The 27,987-nt window shown below is 50.3% G+C and overlaps 1 protein-coding gene across 9 annotated transcripts in view; it reads left to right on the forward strand.

Annotated features, from left to right (window-relative positions):
- Positions 1 to 924: 924 nt before the first annotated feature.
- The window catches only part of PIPOX (pipecolic acid and sarcosine oxidase), an 88,127-nt gene continuing 61,064 nt past the window's right edge, over positions 925 to 27,987 (forward strand). For 4 of the 9 annotated variants that reach the window (XM_078776301.1, XM_078776302.1, XM_078776304.1 and 1 more), the window contains exons 1-3: positions 941 to 1,118; positions 10,480 to 10,544; positions 11,423 to 11,612. In XM_078776301.1, coding sequence (XP_078632427.1) covers positions 1,005 to 1,118; positions 10,480 to 10,544; positions 11,423 to 11,612 — 369 coding nt within the window. In that variant the 5' untranslated portion in view covers positions 941 to 1,004. Of the gene's footprint in view, positions 1,119 to 10,395; positions 10,545 to 11,422; positions 11,613 to 27,987 lie in introns of all 9 variants that reach the window. The other 5 variants (XM_078776298.1, XM_078776300.1, XM_078776299.1 and 2 more) reach the window with 3 other exon arrangements.

A 27,987-nucleotide genomic window follows, 5' to 3' on the forward strand; every position in this document is an offset into this window, starting at 1 on the left:
TGAGAGTTGATTCTTGGAAGCTTTGTGCAATTTCATAAGATTTCGAAATGTAAACAAAATTTTGGCAAAAAAACAGTTTTGGTTTCTGTATTTTTTGGGGATATATATGGGTTTTATATGCATATGGAGCATTATTGTCTACAATTTGGTACTATCTAGACGAGTAAATATTAGTGTCTGCAGGTAAAAATTATTAAATTTGGAAATATCGCAAATCGCGCACATGAGCCGCATGCTCATAAGTCGGTTATTGAAACCTACAGAGAACGACAACAGGGCATTTCCATGATCCCAAAGGTCCCCTATAGCCAAATCAATATGTTCTAGGTCCATATACACGGATGTGTGAACGGAATTTATGAAATGGGTCCCTGGAGTTTCCCACACTATAACAGGACTGATAAAACAAATCCTGTATAATATATTAATAGTGATCACTTATAATCAATATTCGATAATCACTTTGCTTTGTTAATTAAAATTTATTTACATTGGTAGTTCACACGTGATAAAATATATTTCATTGATTGCAAAATTAATCAGACGTTGTTTAACCACTTTAATTGGACAGGAAGAGTCGTTTTAAGTTTGAATTTTGAATGTGGTGCCTCAACACGTTGGGAGGGAGGGAATCAATTCTGATTGGCTTGGTCGGCACGAATCGATTTCTCCCGCTTTCAGCACGTGATCTGTGCGCATGCGCAGTGATGTGCATGGGAAAAACATCGTAATTATAAACTGGGAATTACATAACTATTAAAGTGTTCAAACAGAAAATTGTACGCAATCCTATTTTGGACGGCAAGAGGTGGTTATCTTACGATTGTTTCTGGAATTCAGAATTCTGGAATATAAATTGCGATGTTCGATGATCGGCGTGACGCTTGGACCAATCGCGGTAAATTTGGATTGTGAACTGAAGAAGAAGAAGAAGAGGCGGATCCTTATAAAAGGCAGCCTGAAGAGGAAGACGGCGGCTCAAATAGGAAAAACAAGACAGCAAAATGGCAGCGCAAGTGTACGACTACATAGTGCTGGGAGCTGGAGTGCACGGCCTGTTCACTGCGCTCCAGCTGCTCCGCCACGAACCTGGAGCCAAAACACTTGTCCTGGAGCAGGTGCGTCCGAGCCGTTCTTGTGTATAAACCTGTCCATTCCCCTCGTATTGATCAAATGTCAAAAATCATGGAAGTAAATATTCCCAGTATGGAGAACTCGCCGGACAGTATGAGCGAAGTTAGGACATCATCTTTTTTTTTTTTTTTCATACTAAGTCGAGGCTCATACAAGGGCGAAAACTGAACCGCTGGGTGGTAATGTGGTATAATAACAAAAGTTTACTGTACAAGAGCCTTTATCCCTCTCCTAAAACTTGTGCCACTTCTGCGACCAAACTTGGAGGGACACAACTCGATAGGATAACATGTAATGTAATAATACTAATAGGGGTTTGGATGGACGGAAATCCTTTTTTAAAAAATACTATATGCTTAAATATATATATATATTGTGGCGGACACGAAAGCTCACTGGCGTGAGGGCATCATTCCACGCACCAAGTGGGCGGCGGCCACGCCCGAGGGGTAGGCATGGCCGCGGGATATACACTGGGCGCACAGCCCGGAGCGCGCCAGTGCAACAGTGACCTCTTTTAATAAAGACACTTAAACTTACCGCTTTGTCCGCTTCCTTCTTGTTGTACAAGTAAGCGCGCGTAGCACCGCGCTTCATTTGGTGACCCTCCGACGTTGGATCAGCCGTCGCTGACCGACCGAATACGCCATCGCAATGGCAAACAACGCGGTTACGATCAAACTCCCCGAGTTCTGGGAGACGCAAGCTGAAGTATGGTTCCTGCAGGCGGAAGCCCAGTTCCGACTTCGAGGCATCACGGTGGACGAGACCAGGTACTGCCACGTGGTCGCCTCCCTCGGGCCCGGCACGGCCGGCCGCGTCGTGTCGGTCCTGAGGAACCCACCGGCCGACGGCAGGTACGAGGCGATCAAGCGTCTCCTCCTCGCCACGTTCGGCCTCACGGTGGACGCTCGGGCCGACCGCCTCCTGGACCTCCCCGAGCTCGGTGACACGCGGCCGTCGGTCCGCATGGACCATATGCTGTCGTTGTTGGGCGACGAAACCCCGGACGCTCTATTCCGGGCGTTGTTTCGACGCCAGCTGCCGGCACGAGTCCGCCTCCCGTTGGCCGGTTCTGTGACGACGGAACCCCAAGCTCTCGCTGCCGAGGCCGACAGGTTCTTCGTGGCTTTGGACACCCAGGCGAGTTTTGGCGCAGCCGTCGCGGCTATCGGGGCTGATGCTGATGCACCACACCTCGTGGATCTCGAGGCTGATGCGCATTTCGTGTCCGCCGCCACGCCCCGCCCGCCGCCGCCGCCGCGGAGAAAACCGCGGACTCCGCCGCCTTCACCGCAAACCTGGTGTTTTTTCCACGCCCAGTTCGGCCACAAGGCTCAGCAATGTCGCCCGCCGTGCTCATTCGGCAGGTCGGGAAACGCCCGGGCCGGCCCTCGGTAGTGGCACTGAGCGCCGGCCGTGCAAACAGCCTACTGTTCATCACGGACACCTTATCCGGGCGCCGTTACCTGTGCGACACGGGAGTGCAGGTGAGTGTCGTTCCCGCCGGTACGTCCGACAAGCAGTCCGCGGGCCGGGGCCCCGCGCTGCTTGCCGCCAACGGTACGTCCATTCGCACGTACGGAAAACGCTGCCTTTCTCTGCGGTTCGGAGGGCAGGTTTTCCGGTGGTCGTTCGTCACTGCCGACGTGCCTATGGCACTGCTCGGCGCGGACCTCCTCTGTGCCAATGGCCTGTTGGTCAACGTAAAGCACAGAAGGCTTGTCCAGGCTGAGACGTTCAGCTCGCTCGTTTGCGCGCTGCCCGTCTGGTTGAGCGGCTTGCTGAGCGGTTCGGTTCCGGCCAGGTTCATCTGTATGCTTCCGGCAGCGAACGAATTCACCCGCCTCCTCGCGGGTTTCCCGGCCCTCACGCGGCCCACCTTCTCGGCGGGGGCCGTCAAGCACGGGGTGGAACACCACATCCCCACCGCCGGGCCACCGGTCTACGCCCGGGCACGCCGCCTTGAGCCGACGAAGCTCGCCGTAGCTAAAGCGGAGTTCGCTACGCTGGAGCGGCTCGGCATCGTGCGGCGCTCCGAGAGTGCTTGGGCGTCGCCGCTTCACATCGTGCCAAAGCCCGGCGGGGGATGGCGACCGTGCGGGGACTACCGGCACCTCAACGACGCCACCACCCCCGACCGCTACCCCGTCCCCCACATCCAGGACTTCTCTGCCCGGTTGGCGGGCATGTCCTCCTTTTCGAAGGTGGACCTCATACGCGGCTACCATCAGGTCCCCGTCAGGCCGGAGGACATCCCGAAGACGGCGGTCATCACGCCGTTCGGTCTTTTTGAATTTCTTTGGATGCCCTTCGGTTTGAAGAATGCGGCTAAGGCGTTCCAGCGACTAATGGGACAGCGTCTTGCGCGACTTGGATTTTGTCTACGTCTACCTGGACGACATCCTCGTCGCCAGCGCGTCCCGCGAAGAGCACCTTCACCATCTCCGCACGCTCTTCGAACGTCTGGGCCAGCATGGCCTCATCGTGAACCCCGCCAAGTGCCGGTTCGGCGTCGCCGACATCGACTTTTTGGGGCACCGTGTCACCAGGCACGCGGCCGTCCCCCTACCGGCCAAGGTGGAGGCGGTGAAGGGGTTTCCGTGCCCCCTCACGATCAAGGGGCTCCAGGAGTTCCTGGGCATGGTGAACTTTTACCATCGGTTCCTGCCCCGCATCGCCCAGCTCCTGCGCCCCTTGCACGAGGCCCTCCGGGGGAAGGTGACGGTGACATTACCTGGACCGAGCAGATGGACGCGGCGTTCGTCGGCGCGAAGCTCGCCTTGGCCAACGCACCATGCTCGCGCACCCGGCGCCCGATTCACCGATCGCCCTCACCACCGATGCCTCGGACTACGCGGTGGGCGCGGTGCACGAGCAATGGGTGCGTGGTGCTTGGCAACCACTGGCGTTCTTCAGCCGGCAGCTTCGCCCGCCCGAACGCCGCTATAGTACCTTCGACCGCGAGTTGCTCGGGCTTCACCTGGCGGTCAGGCACTTCCGCCATCTGCTCGAGGGCCGTGCTTTCACGGCCTTCGTCGACCACAAGCCACGCCTTCGCGATGGGCAAGGTCGCCGAGCCATGGTCGGCCCGGGAGCAGCGTCACCTCTCGGCCGTGTCCGAATATACAACGGACATCCGGCACGTCGCGGGGAAGGACAACCCGGTGGCGGATTGCCTTTCCCGGGCCGTCGCCCACGCAGTCCACCTTGGCATCGACTATGCCCGGATGGTGGTGGACCAAGCCGCCGACCCCGGCGTCCAGGCCTTGCGGACCGCCGTCACGGGCCTCCGCGTCACCGAGGTGCCGTTCGACGGCGCGGCCCTCTTGTGCGACGTCTCCCTCGGGCGGCCTCGCCCCATCGTGCCCGTGGGCTGGCAGAGCCAGGTTTTTGATGCCATCCACGGCCTGTCCCACCCAGGCACGAAGGCCTCCCAGAGGTTGGTCGCTGACAAGTTTGTCTGGCATGGCCTCCGGAAGGCCGTCCGCGGCTGGACCAGGACGTGCCTCGCGTGCCAGCGCGCGAAGGTGCACCGGCACACCCAGGCCCCATTGGCCCCGTTCACGGTGCTGGAACGAAGGTTCGACCACGTACACGTGGACCTGGTGGGACCTCTGCCCCCCTCGCGGGGTTTCACCCCATGTCCTGGCAATGGTGGACCGCACCACCCGGTGGCCGGAGGCCGTGCCTTTGGCGGCGACGACGGCGGCGGATGTCGCACAGGCGTTCATCGCCACCTGGGTCGCCCGGTTCGGCGCCCCCTCGGACATCTCGTCCGACCGCGGCCCCCAGTCCACCTCGGAGCTCTGGGGGGCGGTCGCGCGGGGGCTCGGGGTCCAGCTGCACCCAACCACGGCCTACCACCACCAGGCCAACGGCCTGTGCGAGCGGTTCCACCGCTCGTTGAAGGCCGCGCTCCGGGCCACCCTCTGCGACGGCGGCTGGGTCGACAGGCTCCCCTGGGTCCTGCTGGGCCTCCGGACGGCGCCCAAGGACGACCTGCGCGCATCCGCGGCGGAGTTGGTCTTCGGACAACCGCTGCGGGTGCCGGGCGAGTTCCTCCCCGACCCCACGGCACCATGGTCCGCGGCGCAGGAGCGCTCTGCGCTGCAGGAGACAGCCCGGAGGTTCGTCCCGGTGCCGCCGGCGCACCACGGGCACCCGCCTACGCACGTCGCCCTGGAGCTTCGCACCGCGGAGTATGTCTTCGTCCGGCACGATGCCCACCGGACACCACTGCGGCCCCCATACGACAGGCCTTTCCGCGTGCTGGAGACCGGGGCGAAGCACTTCACCTTGGACATCGGCGGTACTCTCGACCGCGTCTCGGTGGATCGCCTCAAGCCGGCCCACCTCGACGTGGACCACCCACCGCCGGTGGCTCGGCCCCCGCGTCGGGGCCGCCCCCCTGCGGGCGGACGCCCGGCACCGCCCAGTACCGCCGGCACGCTGCCCCCCGGTCCTGCACCCATCCCGGGTGCAGCCGGAGGCATCCCGGCTGGCATCCCTGCACCCCGGACGCCGCCGGTCGCCAGAGGGCGCTTCGGCCGAGTCATCCGTTTGCCCCGCAAACTGGCCCTCCAGGTGCGCGGGAATTCTGGGGGGGCGCGTGTGGCGGACACGAAAGCTCACTGGCGCGAGGGCATCATTCCACGCACCAAGTGGGCGGCGGCCACGCCCGAGGGGTAGGCGTGGCCGCGGGATATACACCGGGCGCGCAGCCCGGAGCGCGCCAGTGCTACAGTGACCTCTTTTAATAAAGACACTTAAACTTACCGCGTTGTCCGCTTCCTTCTTGTTGTACAAGTAAGCGCGCATAGCACCGCGCTTCAATATACTATTTTTAATATACCATAACAAGCTTTTTACAGTTTCAGGGAGTTTCACGACGAGTCAAGAAAGATTTTCAGGATGGAAGCAGACCTGGACGGGTCGCCACTGATATCGGATACTCAACTGAAGTTGCAGGAATTTCGAATTCGGCCAGGATGCTGGATATAACTTGCTGCCGCTTCGCGAAAGACTGTAGGGTTTTTATGCCTCTGCCGACGAAATCGCCGGAGTCATGTTTTAGGGTTGTCCGTCCGCCCGTAATAGGTTCCTGTTACATCCATAACTTGAGATGGCCGAAGGGATCTCAGTCAAAGTTGCTGCAAGTATGTATAATGATGTAAAGATGAACTGATTAAATTATGGGGTCAAGAGGTCAAAGGGCAGAGGTCACTTTAGGTATAAATTCTGTTACCGAACTAACTCGTGAATCAGTGATGGGATTTTGAGCAAAGTCGTCACAAGTATGTATTATGATGTAAAGCTGGACTAATTTGAGTTTGAGGTCAAGAGGTCAAAGGCCAGAGTCTGTAATAGGTTTATAACTTGAGAGCAGCTGAGGGGATCTAAGTCAAACTTGGTACAGGTATGGATAATGATGTAAAGATGAAGTAATTAGATTTCAGCCTCAAGAGGTCAAAGATCAGTGTGTAAAAGGTTTTTTGTTTTTTTACCCTGTTAACTTAAAAACGGCTGAAGGGAACGAAGTCAAACTCGGTACAAGTATGTATAATTATGTAATGTAAACGGATTAGATTATGTGGTCAAGAGGTCAAAGGTCAGAAGTCCCGTTAGGTAAAAATTGTGTTACCGCGCCAACTTGTGAACCAGTGATGGGATGTTGATCAAATTTGGGATAAGTATATATTAGGATGAAAAGCTTAACTGATTAGATTTTGGCATAAAAGGTCAGAGGTCATGTCAGTTAAAAATGTGATACTTGAGAATAGCTGAAGGGATTTAAATCAACCTTGGTGCAAGTATGTATAATGATGTAATAATATGGGCGGAGGCATATCGGTTGATGTCGCGATGTCGAGGAGTGCCGTTCTCGTTTTTAGCTCACCTGGAAAGAGGTTCAGGGGAGCTTATGCGATGGCACGTTGTCCGTTTGTCAGTCCGTCCATAAACACTTGAAACTTCTTCGAAACCGCTGATGGGATTGCGAACAAATTTGGCACAAATTATATCTGTTGTGTTCTGAGTAAAGTTTGTTCACGGCATTTTAAAAAGTTGGGGTCAACGTGAATCCAGCTTTGACCACCCCCCCCCCACCCCCAAATAGGAATTTGCTTTTTCCTCTGAAACTACAAACATTATTTCGATGAAACTTGACCACAACCTTCACCACCCATGGTATACCAAAGTTTGTTCAAGGCATTGGAAAAATTGGGGTCTGAGGTATATGGGGTTGGGAGAGGGGGGGCGGTTGCCCCCCAAAATAGGTATTTTCTTTTTCCTCTGAAACTACACACACAATTTCGATGAAACTTGACCACAACCTTCACCACCCGTGATGTAACAAAGTTTGTTCACGGTATTTAAAAAATCTGCCATTTTGGAGGTCGACGGGGAGTTTCCCCCCAAAATAAGTATTTGCTTTCGTCTCAGAAACTACACACACAATTTCGATGAAACTTGACCACAACCTTCACCACCCGTTATGTATCAAAGTATGTTCACGGCATTAAAAAAATCGGACCCTGAGGTGTCTACTCGGGGGTTGCCCCCCAAAATAGGTATTTGCTCTTTTCCCTGAAACTACATACACGATTTCAATGAACCTTCACCACAACCTTCATCACCTGTGATGTACCAATGTTTGTTCAAGGCATAAGAAAAATTGGGTTCTGAGGAGGTATACAGGATGGGGGGATGGGGGGTTGGGGTGGAGGGTTTGCCCCCCAAAATAGGTATTTTGTTTGGTTGTTTGTTTAAAGTTTTATGAATATGTTAGTATGATTATACATGCTGCCATTTCTTCTAGAAACCATTCAAATTGGTTTAAAATACCTTTAGTCAGTGCAGTATACTGTTTATTCTACCAGGTGAGTGCCAGGCATATTGCACCTATTTTTTAACTTCTACCACCAACCATTGTTGGCAGGAAGTTATTGGTGTTAGCGTCCGTCCGACTAATGGCACACATGTTGATGCAATGTCCAGCATGTGAAACACCATTACATTGGATCGTTTATAGCTGGGCTGAGAGTCAAGTCCAGGCTTGACAGCTCTAGCTTATGAATCCATTCCCTAAAATAATAATTGGCATTTTATAATTGATTGGATTTATAAAGTAATCCTCCCAACTTTGCTTGTGTATTTCTAATCATTATTACACTGTTACAGATTCATCATGGGTAGGGATCACGAGTGGAGTTGTCAAATCCACTATCTGGTCGATGATACCGAAGCCGACGAACCACAGATAACTCGGTGGCGTGGCAGGTTGCATCACAGATGCCATCTGAGATGCTTTATTTAGGTAGGATCCAGCGTCCAATTCTGCTTTACCTTCCCGGCAAATTAATCACCCCAGATAAGGACTGTGCTTCCCGACATGCCACCTTGATCAATTATGACTGAGCATTACCGTAGGTATAATGGTATATACACCGGCTAATGGCTAAGCCATATCGGAATGGCAGGGACGAACTCCATGTTACACACACTATGTTTAACCAATGGAGCTGACAATCGGACTCAACTATATTGAGTTTACAAAAGGCACGTATTTTCGAGGCAGTATCACACAAGATAATTCCTTACCCCTTGCACAGAAGCCCATTCTTACTCAGTCATTTACCACACGTCTACAAGTGGGCGTCTTGGTCATACCGGACACAAGGCAAGGAAGAGGGATAGAGAGAGGAGAGAGAAAAGTATGAGGCATATTGTCGGCCTCTCGCTTGCCGTACGTAAGTCGGCAGGCTCATGTTAGTCCCAACAAAAGAGGGGAGGGGGAAGGAATGAAGAAGAGAGGAGGTGGTGTGATGCAACGTGTGGGAAGAGGTACAGAGGGTTACTGGGATTTAGAAGGAAATAGCTTGAGGTGCGACAGTGTGCCCTGAAAAGGACAATGGGTAGTTGTTGAAAGCTCGGTGCGTTCAAAGGAAACAAAGTAGAGTAGGGATAGCAAGAGACGGATACCGTGGATCAGTGTGTATGTGGTCAACACGTCTGGGAATTCTCCGCTGGCTGGGTACTGTCACCTTCACGGAATCTGGCTCGCTCTCTCACACTCCTTCACCAGCCCTCCCCATCGCTACTGTCACCAGCTCATCCTAAATGGTTCACGAGTTTGTTTGTATAGATACAGAGTAGAGTGAGCTCTGTTCTATGCTCCGGTTCAGGTTTTTATAGGCTGTGGGGAGGCGTGGAGTTGTGACTGTGCTGCTTCTTCTGTACTGGGAAGCACTCTGGCATTGCCGCGATTCCACCTTCTCAGTCACTGATGGGGCCAGCAGGGTTTTGCCCTTCCATTGGACTGCTGCATCTCCCGGCGACATCCATTGGTTGCGCTCAGGTTCCGCAGCGTGTTGATGTTTCTGGCTGGTATTTGGCCAGTTTCAGCTGTCATAGTTGGATGGTGCAGAGGTCCCCCAGCAGTGCGGTTTATGCAGCGTGTTGACGTTTTTTCTGTCTGGTGTTGGGCCAGCCTCTCTGGTTTACAAAAAAACCAGATACAAAAACTGGTTTACAAAAACCTGGTTGGTTTTGTCCATTTGAGGCTGTTGCTTTTGTCATGTGGTGTTGTGTGAAGCGTGTTGTAAAACGTGTATGGATGCACTGTAGAGATGTGAGGAGATATTGAGAGCGAGATCCAGAGAGATAGAAAGATAGAGAGGCAAAGAGTCACAGTGGGGTTTGATTTTAATACAAACACAATGCATATTCCCTTCCTGCTGACACATGGGGTGGGGAGGGGGGCAATTTGGCTACACAATATACTACTGAAATAACTGCACTAGGGTTCCCTATGTCTTGGTATGTGCTTCCCTGGGGTCTATGAAAACCTCGACAATATTATAATTCGAGAGGTGTGTGTTTGTGCTTGTTTTCTATGCACTCATGAATTGCTAGAAGGAATCGGTGGAAAACTTGTTCTTGTCCTGGAGTGTTCACACCCCAAAGGTTTTAGGCAGTAAAAAAAAAAATCATAGTCCTCAAGGTGGGGTGAGCACCCTAATTCACTGTTATATAAATGTGCGGCATAGCGCCGCTCCCGGTGGGAGGTAGTCATACTAAAATATGCCATTTCTGGGGCATTATCCCATCAATAATTCTGGGGGAATTATCTCGTTTGTAAGGATGGGTGTTTGGCTTTTCTTTTCTTTTCTTTTTTCAAACTGTATTTTTGTCATTTTTTTTTAGTCTGTCACTGGACTTCATATTCTGTTTTTGACTGTCACGATACTTCCTTTCCAGTTTGATTTGGGACATGCACGTGGAAGCTCGCATGGAGCAAGTCGTATTATCCGTAAGGCATACACTAAACTCCATTATTCACAGATGATGGACGAAAGCTTCTCCATGTGGGAATCTCTTTCCCGTGAAGCTGGCATCAAACTCATTACGTATGTCAAACTCACCGAATACTGAGCACGTACTGAATTTCCCGGTCCAGACTGATGTGCTATTTATCATTATTATGTGCCCAAATGGTGATGCGTTTTGCATTGGCGTCAACTACTGAATGTTTGACTGTGTGTGTGTGTTGTGTTCCTCCCTCAAAGGCTTATGTGTCTATCTGGATAAGATCTACTAAGATTGGTGCTGTCTTTACCTCTATTTAGTATGTTATATAATAACAGCCCGGTGTTGGCTTAGCGGTTAGGGTGCCGGCTTAGGATCCTTGGATCCTGGGCTTGAATCTCGGTCGATCGCTGAATTAACGCCAGGGGGTTGACTCATCCTGTCATCCTTCCGAGGTTGGCAAATTGAGTACCAGTTCATTGATAATTCCCTGTGTGTCGCAAGAGGCGACTGACAGAGTTGGCAGCAGGAAGAGCATTTGGCCATAACACATTGCTTCAAAAAGGGGGCCACGGTGCCCGAAAAAGGCCAACCCCTGCTCTGTGGGGGAAAATGGCCTCTAAAGGTGGTTCAGTATGTTATATAATACCACTATGATCAGCTTACTACCTGTTCTGTCTGTCTATCCATTTCTTCTTCTTTTTAACCAAAGGCCCAATTTTTCGAAAATTGGAGTTTATGTTTGATGGTCTTTTTCTGTAAGTTGAGATTGTCTTCCACTTATCCAGACATCAATCTGTGTTCATTGAAAAGCCTTGTGATTGAGCCAGCTTTGGGCCAATGTTTCCATTCTGCTTGGAATGATTACCAACCATAATACTTTGACAATTGTGTCAATCCAGAGGTATTGCATTTTGTAAGCCTTGCATGGTTTTCACCAACAACAGCACACCCATTTCTACCTTTGTTCTTCTCGCAGACCCACAGGTCTGCTTATTCTGGGACCCCCAGATGACTCCGGATTGCAAACTGCAGGGGTTGTCTTACAACAGACACCAGGCAAGGATCAGGCAGCTCGAGTTCCCAGCCTGAACCCGCATGCCTCCTATGGACTATGGGACGAAGATGGAGGAGTCTTGCATGCGGAGAACGCTGTGAAGGCATTGCTGGTGATGACAAATTTTATTGTTTTTAGAATATAAACGTACATCTAAAATATTGTTCAATGAAATGATGGAAAAAGATGAAAGGGAATGATCTCGGGATGACGTAGTGATCGTTTAAAAAAAAAATTTATGGCACCCTTGCACGTTTTTCAAATAACTCACAATTTCTCGAAATACAAGTTGAAATTGACAAAAGTATTTGGTCTCCACAATTCTTTATTTCACTGTTAATATTACAGAACCTTTGTTTTTGATTCAGAACTTAATATATCCTTTTAAATCAGAAAATAAAAAGAAATTGCATTGAAAAAATTATTGACACCATCGACTTAATATTTGGTAGCACAGCCTTTGGACAAAATAACTGCAGTCAAGCGCTTCCTATAGCCATGAATGAGCTTCCTTACACCTCTCTACTGGCAGTTTGGCTCACTCTTTGTGTGCAAACTGCTCCAGTTCTCCCAGATTTGAAGGGTGCCTTCTCCCAACTGCTGTTTTCAGATCTCCCCACAGATTTCAATGGGATTTATATCTGGACTCATTGCTGGCCACTTCAGAACAGTCCAGTGTTTTTTGTCTTGAACCATTCCTGGTGCTTTTTGGCGTCAGGAAGGGCATCCGGCCATAAAAACATTGCCTCAAACAGGGAACCATGATTGTCATGGGGCCCGCAAGGCTAACCCCCGCTCTAGCGGGGAAAATGGCCTTAAAACGATCATTCTTTCATTCCTGGTGCTTTTTGAAGTGTGTTTGAGGTCATTCTCCTGCTGCAAGTTGTTATGACCTTTGACGGAGACCCAACTTTCTGACACTGCGTTCAACATTGGACCCCAAAATGCCTTGGTAATCTCCTGATTTCATGATGCCATGCACACATTCAAGGCACCCAGTGCCAGATGCAGCACAGCAACCCCAAAACATCACTGAACCTCCTCCATGTTTGACTGTAGTGAAGGTGTTCTTTTCTTTGAAGGCTTCATTTTGTTTTCTGTAAACTTACAGATGTGCTTTTAATGACTAAAGCCATGATTTGGTGTCATCTGTCCACAGGACATTCTCCCAGAAGGATTTTGGCTTGTTCAGGTGTGTTTTGGCAAACTCCAGTCAGGCTTTCTTATGTCTCTCTCAGCAGTGGTGTCCTCCTGGATCTTCCACCATAGAACCCCTCCTATCATTGAGTTGGCGACGGATGGTGCGAGTTGAAACTGTCGTACCTTGTGTGTCTGAAGGTCAGATTGTATATGTTTGGCAGTTGATCGAGGTACTTTCTCCACCATTCAAACAATCCTTCACTGCAATTTTCGATCAAGTTTTCTTTTGCGGCCACGTCCAGGGAGATTGGCTACAGTGCCATTGGCCTTTAACTTCCTGATAACATTGTGTATGGTTGACACAGGAACATCAAGGTCTCTGGAGATACTTGTAGCTTTGAGATTGTCCATGCTTGGCTACAATCTTGTGTCTGACCTCCTCAGACAATTCTCTGGTTTTCTTTCTTTTCTCCATGCTCATTGCGGTGCACACAGTGACACAAAACAGCAGAATGACTCCTTTTCTCTATTCAAACTGGTTGAATGAGTTATTTTTATATTGCAGGTACCTGCAACTCACCACAGGTGATTTCAATTCCAAAGTAAAGGAGAATCAGCTGCTTGAAATCGAATTATTTCTAACAACTTCTAAAAGGTGGCAATAATATTGTCAGGGCCATTTTAGGATTTCCCTGTGGAATAAGCGAAGATTTAGTAACTTTTTTCAGCTTTTTTTTGTTTTGTTCCACTGCAAACCAAATAATACATATGTGGATACCAGAAGATTTTTGAATTTCAACATTTTTCTGGAAGAAATGGTGCATTATTTGAAAAAAGTGCAAGGGTGCCAATATTTTTGGCCACGACTGCATGACACTGAAAATTATGGAGAAACTGAGAGACAAAAGCAGCATGAATGTTGAGAAGCAGTTGAACCCAGTAGTTCAGGAAGCAGCGTGGATGTAATTGCTGTAATGTGAGTGACATTGAGCAGATTCATGTCTAAAGTGGGAAATGTGAATGGGGCTGAAGTCATGTTGTAAGTGGGTTTGATGGTCAATCTTCAGTACTTGTTTGACCTCTGCAGGTGTTTCTGCAGAATTTATTATTTTCAAGATTAGCTGCAATATTACGAATTGTCACCTGTAAAAAGAAAATCAAGTTCATTCTTCTCTTTGCTCATCGGGCTGTGAATTGCCAAATTGCTGCTCATCCTGTTGTGAATCACCGGTGTGTACCCCGGTTTAGAATAGGTACACCATATCCCTGCGTGTCATAAGAGGCGACTAAAGGGGTTGGCGTCAGGAAGGGCATCCGGCCAGAAAAAACATTGCCTCAAAAAGAGAACCATGACAATTACGACTACATATGGGCAGGGTACAGCCCGAAGTACCCCGTGGGGGACCCCACTCCCTCTCGTCAAAACTCAAGGTGGGGAACCCGATCGAAGCAAGGGTGGAAATCATTCCATTCATGACGACGAAAAGTCTGATGCCCGACGTGGAGATCGGTTTCTGAGGTTTGGGACATGGAATGTAGGGACAATGACAGGGAGATCAGGAGAAGTGGTGGAAGTATTGGTCAGAAGAAGAGTGGACATATGTTGTGTGCAGGAGAGAATGGTGAAGGTGAAGGGTAGGCAGGGACAGAAATACAAGTTTGTGTGGCAAGGGTGCCTGGAGGGCGTGAATGGTGTTGGTGTCATGTTTTCTGAGGAGTTTGTAGACAGTGTGGTGAGTGTGACTAGAGTGAGTGAAAGGTTGATGATGGTGAAAATGATGATTGGAAAGCTCTTGGTGAACATCATCTCGGGATATGCTCCGCAGGTTGGTCGGAGCGATGAAGAGAAGGACAAGTTCTGGTGTGGTATAGAGAAGTTGATGGAAAACGTGAAAGATGAGGAAGTTGTTGTGGTAGGAGGGGACCAAAATGAACATGTGGGAAGGAGTATAGACAGTTTTGAGGGAGTTCATGGGGGTTATGGATATGGTGTGAGAAATGGAGAAGGTGAAAGGATTTTGGAGTTTGCTGATGGAGCTGATTTGTTGATTTATAATACTCAGTTCCAGAAAGAGGATAATAAGCTTGTTACATACACGTCAGGTGGGTCGACGACAACTGTTGACTACCTGCTGGTGCGTAGGCGAGATAGGGGGCACCTCCGGGACACAAACGTGATCCCGGGGGAGGAGGCTGTTTCACAGCACCACTTGGTTGTCTGCGACATAAGGGTGAAAGGTGCGTGGAGAGTTCGGCGGGTGAAGCACCAACCGAGAATGAAGGTGTGGATGTTGAAAGAGGTGACAGTGAGGGAGACATTAAAAGAGAGGCTGAGTATGGTAGAGGATGATGTGGTTGAGCTTGAAAGTGGTTGGATGTCAATGAAAGATAGTCTGTTGGGAGCCGTTAATGAGGTATGTGGATGGACAAAAGGACCACCGAGGCACTCGGAAACATGGTGGTGGGATGATGAAGTTGGAAATAAGATTGACGAGAAGAGGAAGAAGTTCAAGGAGTGGCAGAAGGCGAAGGGTATGGGGGCAAAAAAGGCAGAGCATGAAAGTTATAAGGCAGCCAAGAAGGCTGCAAAGAAAGAGGTAGCAAAGGCACAGGAGGCATGTAGGAAAATGTTCGGAGAACGCTTGGATTTGGAAGAGGGTCAGAGAGCGGTATTCAGGATTGCAAAGCAGATAGCGAAAGAGAGGTGTGATGTGATGGGAGTGAGTTGCTTGAAGGATGAAGTGGGACAAATCATTGTGGACCCAGATGGAATTAAAGGAAGATGGAAAAGATATATGGAAATGCTGTTGAATGCAGAGAATGAATGGGATGGCAACATAGAGAGTACCCCAGTTTTCGGACCGGCAGAGAAGATAACCGAGAAGGAAGTTGAGGAAGCGATAAAAGCAATGAAGAGTAGAAAAGCGGGAGGGCCGACGGGAGTTGTGGGAGATATGTTGAAGGCAGCGGGAAATTGGGGTGTGAAGAGAATGACAGAGATCTGTAATCTGGTGGTGAAAGAAGGCCGCATTCCAGTGGATTGGGAACTGAGTACCCTTGTCCCTCTATACAAGGGGAAAGGTGACCCTCTGGACTGTGGCTCGTATCGAGCGATAAAGTTATTGGGGCATGGAATGAAGGTATTGGAAAGGGTGTTGGAGAGGAGGATAAGGAAGAAAGTGAAGATTGACGAAATGCAGTTTGGATTTATGCCAGGAAGAGGAACGACAGACGCGCTTTTTATTGTGAGGCAGTTGCAGGAGAAGTATGTGGAGAAGAGGAAGAAGTTGTTTCTTGGGTTTGTTGATCTGGAGAAAGCATTCGATAGGGTTCCACGTGAAGTAGTGACATGGGCATTGAGGAAGTTAGGAGTGGAGGAATGGTTGATCAGAGTAGTGATGGCAATGTACAAAAGAGCGCGCACAGCTGTCAGGACGAAGGACGGGAACAGTTGTGAGTTTGAGGTGAAGGTGGGAGTGCATCAGGGGTCGGTACGAAGTCCACTCCTATTTGTAGCTGTGATGGAGGTGCCTGCTCAGAACGTAAAGGAGGGTTTACCGTGGGAGTTGTTGTATGCAGATGATCTGGTGTTGATTGCAGAAAGTATGGATGGACTGAAGGAGAAGATGAACAAGTGGAAGGAATGTATGAAGACAAAAGGTCTGAAGGTGAATATCGGAAAAACGAAGGTGATGGCAAGTGGTAAAGCATGTGGTGAGGTGGAAATAACTGGGAAGTGGCCGTGTGCTGTGTGCAGGAAGGGTGTCGGAGTGAATTCCATTCAATGTACAATGTGCGCTGAGTGGGTTCATCAAAAATGTAGTGGTTTGAGAGGGTCATTAACCAGTGTGGCAGCTACATTCAAGTGTAAGGTGTGCACAGAGGGAGCTGCAGATGGAGGAAATGTTGAGTTGGATCTTGGAGATGGCATGAAGCTGGAAGGTGTGAAAACATTTTGTTACCTCGGAGACATGCTGAATGGAGAAGGTGGATCAGACTCGGCAACGGTTGCTCGAGTGAGATGTGCATGGAAGAAGTTTAGGGAACTGAGTGGCGTGCTGACGAGGAGGGGAGTGTCGTTGAAGCTGAAGGGAAAGGTGTATGCTGCATGTGTGAGAAGTGTTATGATTTATGGGAGTGAGACATGGGTAATGAACGTAGAGCAGCAACGAAGGCTGGAAAGGGTGGAAATGGGACTGGTTGGCTGGATGTGTGGAGTATCGTTGAGAGAGAGAGGAAGACAAATGATGAATTGCGAAAGATGATGGGAATAGAGCCTGTGATGGTTGCTGTGAAGAGAAACAGGTTGAGATGGTTTGGTCATGTGTTGAGGAAGGATGAAAGTGACTGGTTGAGAAGAGTGATGGAAATGAATGTGGAAGGAAATAGGGGACGGGGAAGACCGAGAAAGACTTGGCTAAAGATGGTCGAAGAAGAAATGCGGGCAAGGGGGTTAACAAGGGGAGATGCAGAAAATAGGGCAAAATGGAGAACATTGTCATGGGGACCGCAAGGGTAACCCCCGCTCTTGCAGGAAAAATGGCCTTAAAATGCCTGTTGTGTTGTTGTTTCTGTTGTGAATCAATGAGAATGTTGAGTAACAATAGCTGTTATTCTGTAATCCGACCAAGCGGTGGTCTGTAGTCATTCACTCTGTCCTCTTTCCTAATTTTGAAAATCGGAGAAGTGTGTGTGTGTGTGTGTGTGTGTGAGTGTGTGAGTGTGTGAGTGTGAGAGTGTGTGTGTGTGTGTGTGTGTGTGTGTGTGTGTGTGTGTGTGTGTGTGTGTGTGTGTGTGTGTGTGTGTGTGTGTGTGTGTGTGTGTGTGTGTGTGTGTGAGACAGACAGACAGACAGAGACGTACCATGTATACTTCAAGCCCTTCTCACCTGGAATGGTGACTATAGATGCTCATGCCACACTAGCACTTGCAAGTGTCCTAACCAACAGGGCATGCCTGTCACACATGCATCCTGTTTGGATACCCATAGCCTCAAGTGGGCTGACGGTCATCTCTTGAGGTTGTAGTTCAGACCTCTGCTGATTTGAGGAAACCCCTCTGGAAGCCCACCTGATCTGAAATCGAAAAATGTAAGACCAAGCGATCCTGCAGACCATCGAGTAGAAGGGCTGTATCGGGTTTAAGAGCAATCGTGTGTAAATAAGAGACGAGTATAAAAAATATCAAAAAGTTAACAGATGACGGGACGGGTGAACATCACGACCCATTTTACAAGGTCATCTCTGACATCAAGATGAGATGATCTAATAATGTTTAGTTGTTGCTGCCATTGATCCATCTGGAAGGCACTGAGAGCCATCTTTGGGGTTCGTTCTCAGTTCAGAGGAGATTCCTTTGCATGGACGATGGGGTGAGAAAATAAATTTTCGTGGAAGTGGCTGTGGGGTCATCTTGAACTGAGGTGTTGTTGGTCTTTACCATTGAGTGGAGAGTGACTAACCTGTGTGCTGCTACTGCCATCTGGTGGTCATGCTTTGATGTTCGCGAGAGCCCCCCACGGAAGGTGGGGCGAATGATCAATACTTTGGAGAGCGAAGTTGACTTCCGTTTCCGGTCTTGCTGGCGAGGGTTCGTTTATTCTCAGCTCTCCATGCTATCCATCGAAATCGAAGTTAAGTAATTGTTCCCATTTGTATTTTCGTTTTAACTATTTATTTTATGGTGTATATTGTTGCGAATATGGAATTTGGCCTCCATATCCGCTTGTAAATATTCCCCTATTTCCCCAATACTCCCCAACTATCCCCAATCCCCCATTCCCTAGTCCCATTGTCTGTAAACAACAATCAGTAGAGCCGACCTTCCCCTTTTTCCCCCATTAAATGTCGTGCCCAGGTCCACCGCATCTCATGTAGACAACTTTCGGACATCTTGCTAGTTATTCTTAGTCTATGTCAGTTAAGGACTCCTTTCCATTAATTCTGACTCTTCGTTGCACCAGAATGTGATTATATGGCACCAGTAGTGAGTTTAGGACCTTTCCCATACCTCCTTCCATCTTCTTCCCCAAACAACAACTACAACTACAACTACAACAACAATTACAACAACAACGACGCTGCGCGGGGGGAGTGTGCGTCATCACACCGGCTCGGTTAGCCGCCATTGACAATGCGCGCCGGACCATGCGCTCCACGGGGTTACCACGAAGGGGCTCCTTGTCAGTCCCCCGTCGAGGGCGGAGCCGGTAACCCCCCCTGCACGCACCCAATGAGAGGCGACGTGCCGATTCCATCTGGGGCGGAGCTAACGAGCCGAGGGCGTGTCACTCCCCGCCGGAGATACGAAGCGACTCACCGGATGTGAGGTCAGATGCGCCCCCAGCCTGGAGAGAGAAGTTGCCACGTACGAGTGCTGAATACCTCCCCGCATCTCTGGACCGGACCGAGTCGATTCTGACCTTTGAGCCCAGGTGCACCTGGAGCCATCGATCCTGCCTTTCCTAGCCATCAATCCCCGTGTGAGTCAGCCTTTTGTCCCGTTTATCTGTCGTCTGTTGGGGTTAATATAAGATTGTGTCTAAGTGCTTGTCTTTCTATGCTGTACCTCTCGTCCTTGTAATCTAACCTTCCGTAACAATATAACCTCCTCCGGAGGTCTTGAGAACTGAACCCTGGTGTCGTGTCATTTGAATCCCAGCTGTGTGTCTTTTCCTTCATTGACCTAGCGTAGCGCGATTAGTCAACGTTCGGGTATAATCGGGTAACTTGTGCAGACGTGGTCATACCAAACCGCTCGGTAAATAACATCTAAGCCACGTCTGTAACAATTGGTGTCGAGGAGTGGAATTCGGACCCGGGACTAAATTTATTAGGCCCAAATTTGTAACAATTAGAATCGATTCGGAGCGCGTTTCCCGCGCGAAAGTATAACGGCGAAATTTGATTTTGTTATACGGAAATAAAAACCCGAATTTTGAAAGTCGCGCTATGGCAGACCAAGACAGCTGGGGTCCGGTAGGGGAGAGTGAGGCAGGGTCGGTCCAGGACCAAATTGAGGGACAAGAGGAGAGCGAAGCAGTGAGGGTAGCAGATTCGCAAAATAACGTCGTCACGCACGAGGTAACGGGCGCGCGAAATGGCGCCTCGCACATAGCTACGGCGGCCGCACCCGCTGCACAAGTGGGAGGGATGGCCCAAATGCAGGCCCTCATGGAGCAATTTATGGCGCAAATGCAGGCGTCCCTCAACCTGCAGAAGGACGATATGAGGGCTAATAGTGAGCAAATGAGGGCCGATAGTGAGCGATTGGGTGAGCGATTGGAGGGCCAAATGGGGGTAATGAGGGACGAAGCGAGGGCTCGGAGTGAGCAATTGGGGGTAATGGGAAACCAAATGGGGGTAATGGGAAACCAAATGGGGGTAATGAGGGACGAAGCGAGGGGTACCGGTGAGGGATTAGACAAGAAATTTGGGAAGTTAGACAATAATTTTGAGGAATTAGACAAGAAATTTGGGAAGTTAGACAATAATTTTGAGGAATTAGACAAGAAATTTGGGAAGTTAGACAATAATTTTGAAGGGCTAGACAACGGGATAAAAGAGGTGAAAAATGGGTTAATGGGGGTAGAAAACAGAATGGCCGCTCAAGAGAATCAAATGGAAGGGATGCAAAAGGGGTTAGAGGGGTTAGAAAACACCATGGAAGGCAAATTGAGGGACATGAGGGACCAAGCGGAAAGGGAAGTTAACCAAATGGGGCAGCAGATAGAGGGGGTCAGAATGGGGGTAGAAGCCAAACTGGATGCTCACAGGGAGGAAATGGAGCAGATGAGGGTGGCATCTGGGCAGGAGATGCAAGTGATGGGAGAGGAGATCAGAAGAGGAGTGAGTGAGGAGGTCGGAGGAGTGCGCGAGGAGGTGAGGCACTGTAAGGAGCACATGGAGAAGGAGGTGAGAAAGGGGACTGTAAAGTTACAAGGGGGCATAGAGGTCCTGACGCAGGAGGTGGAACAGCTGACGGAGGGACAAAAAGAAGTAACAGAGCAGGTTCAAAGGAACACTGCGGTAATAGGAGGGTTAAGAGCGACACAAAATGACTTAAAAAATGACTTGGTAGCGACGAAGAGGGAATGTCAGATGGTACGTGAGGGACTGACAACGAGGCTGGACGAGGTGATAGAGGTAATGGAGACGAAGGACCGGCAGGTGAGGACGCACATGGAAACGGTCAAGGTAGCCATAGAGGATGAGCTTGAGGAGACGTACCGGGGAATAAAGGAGGTGAAGCAGAAACTAGAAGAAGTTGAAGAAGGGATGAGCGAAATTAAGAAGCGACGGAGAGGGGATAAGAAAGAAATAAAAGAGGAGATAAAAGAATTGGTCCAAAGTCTGTGTTTGGATCGTGATGATGTGCTCATTAACCGGATGAGGGATTCGCAGGTGATGGAGGAGAAGCGAAGAGGAAGAGGACCCGGTGTAAGTGGTGACCAATATGGTCGTGCGTATGATGCGCCAGGGGATTTAAGAAGCTTGGGGGTCGAGATAGACCCGGGTGTTCGTGAGAGGCCGCTGGTGAAGTGTGCGACAGGTCTGGTGTGCGAAAAAAAGAGGTGTGCGAGAAAGTCCGACTCTGGGGTGTGTGAGGAAAAAGTGCGTGCCAAGGAGTGAGGGTGCTGGCGAGAGTGAGTCGGTCGTAGCGCGTGTGCGAGGGGGCACATGGAAGCGCGGTGTGGTGAGTGTTACAGAGGATGTAACGGGAGAGTGTGCGCGAGAAAGGTGTGTGACGGACAGGTGCATGGGGAAAGAGTGCGCTGTCAAAAGTAAGGAAGAATGCACACCTGTGGTGAGTGTTACAGAGGATGTAACGGGAGAGTGTGCGCGAGAAAGGTGTGTGACGGACAGGTGCATGGGGAAAGAGTGCGCTGTCAAAAGTAAGGAAGAATGCACACCTGTGGTGAGTGTTACAGAGGGTGTGACGGGAGAGTGTGCGCGAGAAAGGTGTGTAACGGACAGGTGCATGGGGAAAGAGTGCGCTGTCAAGAGTAAGGGTGAGTGCGCTGTCAAGAATGGAGGTGAGAGTAGTGAGAGTGACAAGGAGAGTGAGTTGGTTGTGACAGGTGAGCGAGGATGTACACCTGGGATGGAAGGATGCACACCTGGAATGGTAGAGCGTGAGTGGGAATGCACGCTGGAATTGGTAGTGAGGCACGTGGTAGGATGTGCGAGTGAGAGCACACCTGTGATTGTCACAGAGGAGGTGACCGAGGAGGGGGCGCGAAGAGGTGTATTGGTGAGGTGTGCGAGTGACGAATATGTGCCAAGGTGTTCGGTGGTCAGGTGTGTGACCAAGGCTGTGAGTGGAATGAGTGTACCGAGGTGTGTAAGGAAAGGTACGAGGAGCATAGAAACGGCTGGAGGTGTGAGCAAGGAACGGGCTGCGGGGTGTAAGCATGCAGGTGAAGCATCGACGTTAGACGGGGTAGAGTTTAGAACGACTTGTAGCCGAGTCGGGCCCTCGGTGCGTGCTGGGCCTCGCTTTGAACGGCCGCGTCCGTGCTCCACTAGGCGGAGCGGGCAGCCCGATAGAAAGGGTCGTCGTGGCGACCACTTTTTGTTGAGGCATTCCGGCAGGCCGAGATCGAGCCATGGGATGGCTCCGTGCCGAGATGGTGCGTGGGATCTCGGCCCGGGTAAACCCCCGTCCCTGCACCGAGTGCCGGACGCATCCAGCCGCTGGCACAGAACAACCCGCATTCATGGCTTGGCTTTACGAAGCCGGGCTTTGGACAGGAATTGGCGCACCGAGAGGCATTCGTGAGTAGACTGGGTGATGAGGTTAGTGTTTTGGCCCCAAAATTAGAGAAAAATAAAATTTGATGATTGGCAAAGGATTGGCAGTAGTGATTGGCAGATGATGGGTAGTGATTGGCAAATTTTTGATTTGTTGAAATTTGATGTGCAAAATTGGTAGTGAGAGACCCCCGATGGGGTGGGATGGCAAATCTGCCACCCTTCCCATGCTGGGGGCAAATGCGCAATAGCTTATGGGGTGTATGGCAGTGAAAACTAGCCCGGGTGGGTTAGGTTATATTGATAGGGATCTAGCGAAGATGACATTAGGTGACGATAAGGTTAGGTAGTGACTGATACCTGTAGTGGGGACGCAGGTAGATTAGTATGGATGATAATGACGTGGGAGCGCAATAGTTTAAAGGGACGACTGGGAAGCGCAAGTTTCAGAAGGGAGTAGTTAGCTGAGATGATGCCGTGTGTGTGAGGATTGAACAGGTGAGAATGGAACAGGTGTGATTGCACAGGTGTGCAACTGGACAGGTGAATGGAGCAGTGTATGAGTAGTGAGTGTTGTGGATCAGCGCGAATGCGCTTGGGGAGAGAAGGGTGCAGGTGGCACCAGGTGTGAGAGCACAGGTGTGCAGGTACAGGTGTGTGGAGAGAGTTGGAGTAAGTGGTACGGAGTGGTGTGCATGGTGCGAAGGTGTGGATGGGGGAAGAGTGGACCCCTTTCACGAGTACCCGGGGCGGGTAGTGTAAGTGTTAGGCAGAGGGTATAGGTAAATTGTGGTTAGATATTGGCATCTGTGGTGCGGTTGCAGAATGGTGTTGTGGATGGGTGCATTAGTGTTGTGGAAATGGCTGGGCGTGTAGCCTGTTAGTGTGTGTAGTTGGTTGGGCACTCCACCACTGTGAGGATGTCGGCCAGGTGAGGCCGCAGGTGGGCTCTGGGAGCCGGTAGAGTTGTGGATGGGGCCCGAGGATCCGGAGGACGGACCCGGGTAGCCCAGTGCCAGAGAGGGCACCGAGTGGGGAGAGTGCGAGAGGGCCTTCCCCAGGTAGTTAGGTTAGGGTAAGGAGCAGGTAAGCTCGGAGGCAACTGCAGTGGTGGAGGTGTGCAGGTGGGTAGACCCGCTGGGAGAGGTACACGCCACAGCCCAGAAATTGTGCGAGGGCACCGGGAGATGAATCGGGGGAGTGAGACCCCAAATTGAAAAGCACCACAGTTTGGCCAATGGGAATTGGTTTTTAGAACCCATAGTGTAAGAGGGCCAATGGTTTGGCCGGAGAAAGACCCCGGGTAGTGTAAAGTTGTTAAAGTCACTTAGGAAATAGTTAGGATTGATGAACCTGTCGCACCATACGCAGCCACTTACCTGTGATGATGATGATGACTCCACACCTGTGTTTTCTTTGTTTGTTGCAGGAAATGAGATTGCTGTGGATTTGTGAGACGCATCACGATGTGGATGAGACATTGGGGTGATTCCATCTCTCCCTCCCTAGGAGGGACTGATGATGAATTGGTAATGGCAAATTTTGATGGTGAGAGTTGAAAATGGCAAATTTGATTGGTTAGGAGGGAGAGAAGACGAATTTGGTTTATGGGAGGAACGGGGAAGACAGTAGGGATGTTTGTTGATTTGTAAAGTAGATGTTTATGGGTAGTGTTGTGTTGTGTGGATACAGTAAGGGGTAAGGGAGGGGCCATGTAGGTTACCTGGTGGGGGGGGGGGGGGGGCGTACGATAGGAACGTACCTGTCTCACCTGGTTCCCATGTGCCCCCAGTGTGCATCATCTTATATTGCGTGCACTTTTGCGCCCTTACCACCTTACTCACTTGTCTTCTTCTTTTGTCTCCCACCTCCGAGGATCTGGCTTTGGGGTAGAGAGAGAGGAGAGAGAGGTGCTGGCTTCGCAGTTGTGGGCCTGCACTTTCGCTGTTTGCTGCTTGGATCGATACACCATATGGACCGCAATGTTTGTGGCCACCCACAATGGACCGCAGCTCTTTTGCGGCCAAGCACCACCCGTGGAAGGACCTATGGGTCAACGTGGCACCTATGCCAAACAGGTGAACCACTAACAGTTGGCCCCCTGACGGCCACAATAAAGAAATGGACGCGGTTGGCGCCTTTCTTTATTTTTAAAAAGAAGTAAGAAGGCCAAGTGCACCACACGAAGGCAAGACCAGCGGCAGAACATCGGCCGGCTGCGACACCACACAATGATTTATAGACACTTTATTGGTGCACCGGATGGTGCTCACTGTGTGATGGGGTGGTGCTTGATGCTTGGAAGGGGTGCTCTGCACATTATTAAAGGCCGTAGGCCACAGAGCACTCGTGGGTTGGTGTATCGATGCTAGCATGCGTGCTCTCTCTCTATGCATAACATCTGCATGTGTTCCTCCAAAAACAGGTCCTGGATCGTAGTGTAAATATCAGCGTAGTCTTGTGTAAATAATGCTCCCTACCGGCTGTATGTTTAGTTTGAGGATTCTTTCCGGATTCGGTTATCCTGTGGGTGTGTTTCTGTGAGGAGAAGGGTGCAACGTCGCAGGGGGACATATTTACTCATTTGTGAATATCTGTAAAACTGTCGCACTCAGGGTAGAGTTAATAGTAGAGGGAACTACATTGCGTGCCACACTAAAGTAGGTAAAAATTTATCGGGTCGGGACGCCCCGAGGGTAGAGAAGGGTGCAATGTTGCGAATATGGAATTTGGCCTCCATATCCGCTTGTAAATATTCCCCTATTTCCCCAATACTCCCCAACTATCCCCAATCCCCCATTCCCTAGTCCCATTGTCTGTAAACAACAATCAGTAGAGCCGACCTTCCCCTTTTTCCCCCATTAAATGTCGTGCCCAGGTCCACCGCATCTCATGTAGACAACTTTCGGACATCTTGCTAGTTATTCTTAGTCTATGTCAGTTAAGGACTCCTTTCCATTAATTCTGACTCTTCGTTGCACCAGAATGTGATTATATGGCACCAGTAGTGAGTTTAGGACCTTTCCCATACCTCCTTCCATCTTCTTCCCCAAACAACAACTACAACTACAACTACAACAACAATTACAACAACAACGACGCTGCGCGGGGGGAGTGTGCGTCATCACACCGGCTCGGTTAGCCGCCATTGACAATGCGCGCCGGACCATGCGCTCCACGGGGTTACCACGAAGGGGCTCCTTGTCAGTCCCCCGTCGAGGGCGGAGCCGGTAACCCCCCCCGCACGCACCCAATGAGAGGCGACGTGCCGATTCCATCTGGGGCGGAGCTAACGAGCCGAGGGCGTGTCACTCCCCGCCGGAGATACGAAGCGACTCACCGGATGTGAGGTCAGATGCGCCCCCAGCCTGGAGAGAAGTTGCCACGTACGAGCGCTGAATACCTCCCCGCATCTCTGGACCGGACCGAGTCGATTCTGACCTTTGAGCCCAGGTGCACCTGGAGCCATCGATCCTGCCTTTCCTAGCCATCAATCCCCGTGTGAGTCAGCCTTTTGTCCCGTTTATCTGTCGTCTGTTGGGGTTAATATAAGATTGTGTCTAAGTGCTTGTCTTTCTATGCTGTACCTCTCGTCCTTGTAATCTAACCTTCCGTAACAATATAACCTCCTCCGGAGGTCTTGAGAACTGAACCCTGGTGTCGTGTCATTTGAATCCCAGCTGTGTGTCTTTTCCTTCATTGACCTAGCGTAGCGCGATTAGTCAACGTTCGGGTATAATCGGGTAACTTGTGCAGACGTGGTCATACCAAACCGCTCGGTAAATAACATCTAAGCCACGTCTGTAACAATATATTGTCTCCCGACAAAGATTTTCGGTGCAAATCTTTCATACCTGTATTGAAAATCGTGTTAATTCGGGTCGTGTTTTGAGGCCTTGTAGTTGTACAGTGAACACTGTACAACCTTGAGGCTTTGTTTTTCTCTCAGCGGTCCGTGTTTTTGTGATCCAATAACTTTCGTTCTCTGTTTTCCCAATCTTTTCACCCCATAGCCCTCTTCCTTGTGTAAATCACAACTCAAAAAAATCCAAAAAAAAAACATTTCCTTCTCTGTTCTCATTCGTTTATTCATTCTTATTCGTTTGGTCGTTCGTTCTTCGACCACGTGTTTCTCCCCCATTTCCCCAGATAGATTGTCAAATTTCAACTCGTTATTTTATCGTCCATGCGTTATTGTTTTGACTAGGATGTGCCCGTACGTGGGTGCCCGTTCCGTGGCCAAAAAAAAAAAAAAAAAAAATTTCCAAATTTAAATCAAGTGTACCTCCCTGTCTTTGCTAGCCATGACATTCGATGCCATTGACCATTGCCACTCCTACGCCACGGTGAGGCGACAGGGTAGGATTTGTAGGAGACCTGAAAGTGCAGTGTCAGTATGTATTCCATGTTCGAATTGTTTTAGTTTTAAAATAGTTAAAAAAAAAAAAGGTTTGCAAAGCATATCACCAAATTGAAACAGAATTGAAACAGAGCAGAATTCGTTATTATTATTATATTACTACAAATTATTACAAATTATTACATTACAAATTTTATTCGTTAATGTTAATTCCCTGCCATCACCCACTGCCATCACCCTCTGCCATCACCCTCCCATCACCCTCCCATCACCCTCCCATCACCCTGCCATCACCCTCCCATCACCCTGCCCCATCACCCTGCCCCATCACCCTCCCATCTCCCCCCCCATCACCCTCCCATCACCCTCTGCCATAACCCTCTGCCATCACCCTCTGCCATCACCCTCTGCCATCACCCTCTGCCATCACCCTCTGCCATCACCCTCCCATCACCCTCCCATCACCCTGCCATCACCCTCCCATCACCCTGCCCCATCACCCTGCCCCATCACCCTCCCATCTCCCCCCCCATCACCCTGCCATCACCCTCTGCCATCACCCTCTGCCATCACCCTCTGCCATCACCCTCTGCCATCACCCTCTGCCATCACCCTCTGCCATCACCCTCTGCCATCACCCTCTGCAATCACCCTCTGCCATCACCCTCTGCCATCACCCTCCCATCACCCTGCCATCACCCTCCCATCACCCTGCCATCACCCTGCCCCATCACCCTGCCCCATCACCCTCCCATCTCCCCCCCATCACCCTCCCATCACCCTGCCATCTCCCTCCCACCACCCTCTGCCATCACCCTCTGCCATCACCCTCTGCCATCACCCTGCCATCACCTTGCCATCACCCTCTGCCATCACCCTCTGCCATCACCCTCTGCCATCACCCTCTGCCATCACCCTCTGCCATCACCCTCTGCCATCACCCTCCCATCACCCTGCCATCACCCTCCCATCACCCTGCCATCACCCTCCCATCACCCTGCCCCATCACCCTGCCCCATCACCCTCCCATCTCCCTCCCAAACAAAGAATAATAAAAATTGTCTACATGTACATTGTACACACCTTTATGTCGTTAGCACCACTTCATAAACAACATTGCAGAGGAAACGGCGCTTCTTCTTTGTTTCCTCGTCCTGGGCAAGAATGCGGAGGCTGCTGGATCTGCCAACCCTACAGGTCGCCACGTAGAACTGGCAATGGCTGAAGAAGTCTCT

Source organism: Myxine glutinosa, chromosome 4 (assembly GCF_964187855.1).
Source record: "Myxine glutinosa chromosome 4, kmMyxGlut1.1, whole genome shotgun sequence".
Taxonomy (NCBI): domain Eukaryota; kingdom Metazoa; phylum Chordata; class Myxini; order Myxiniformes; family Myxinidae; genus Myxine; species Myxine glutinosa.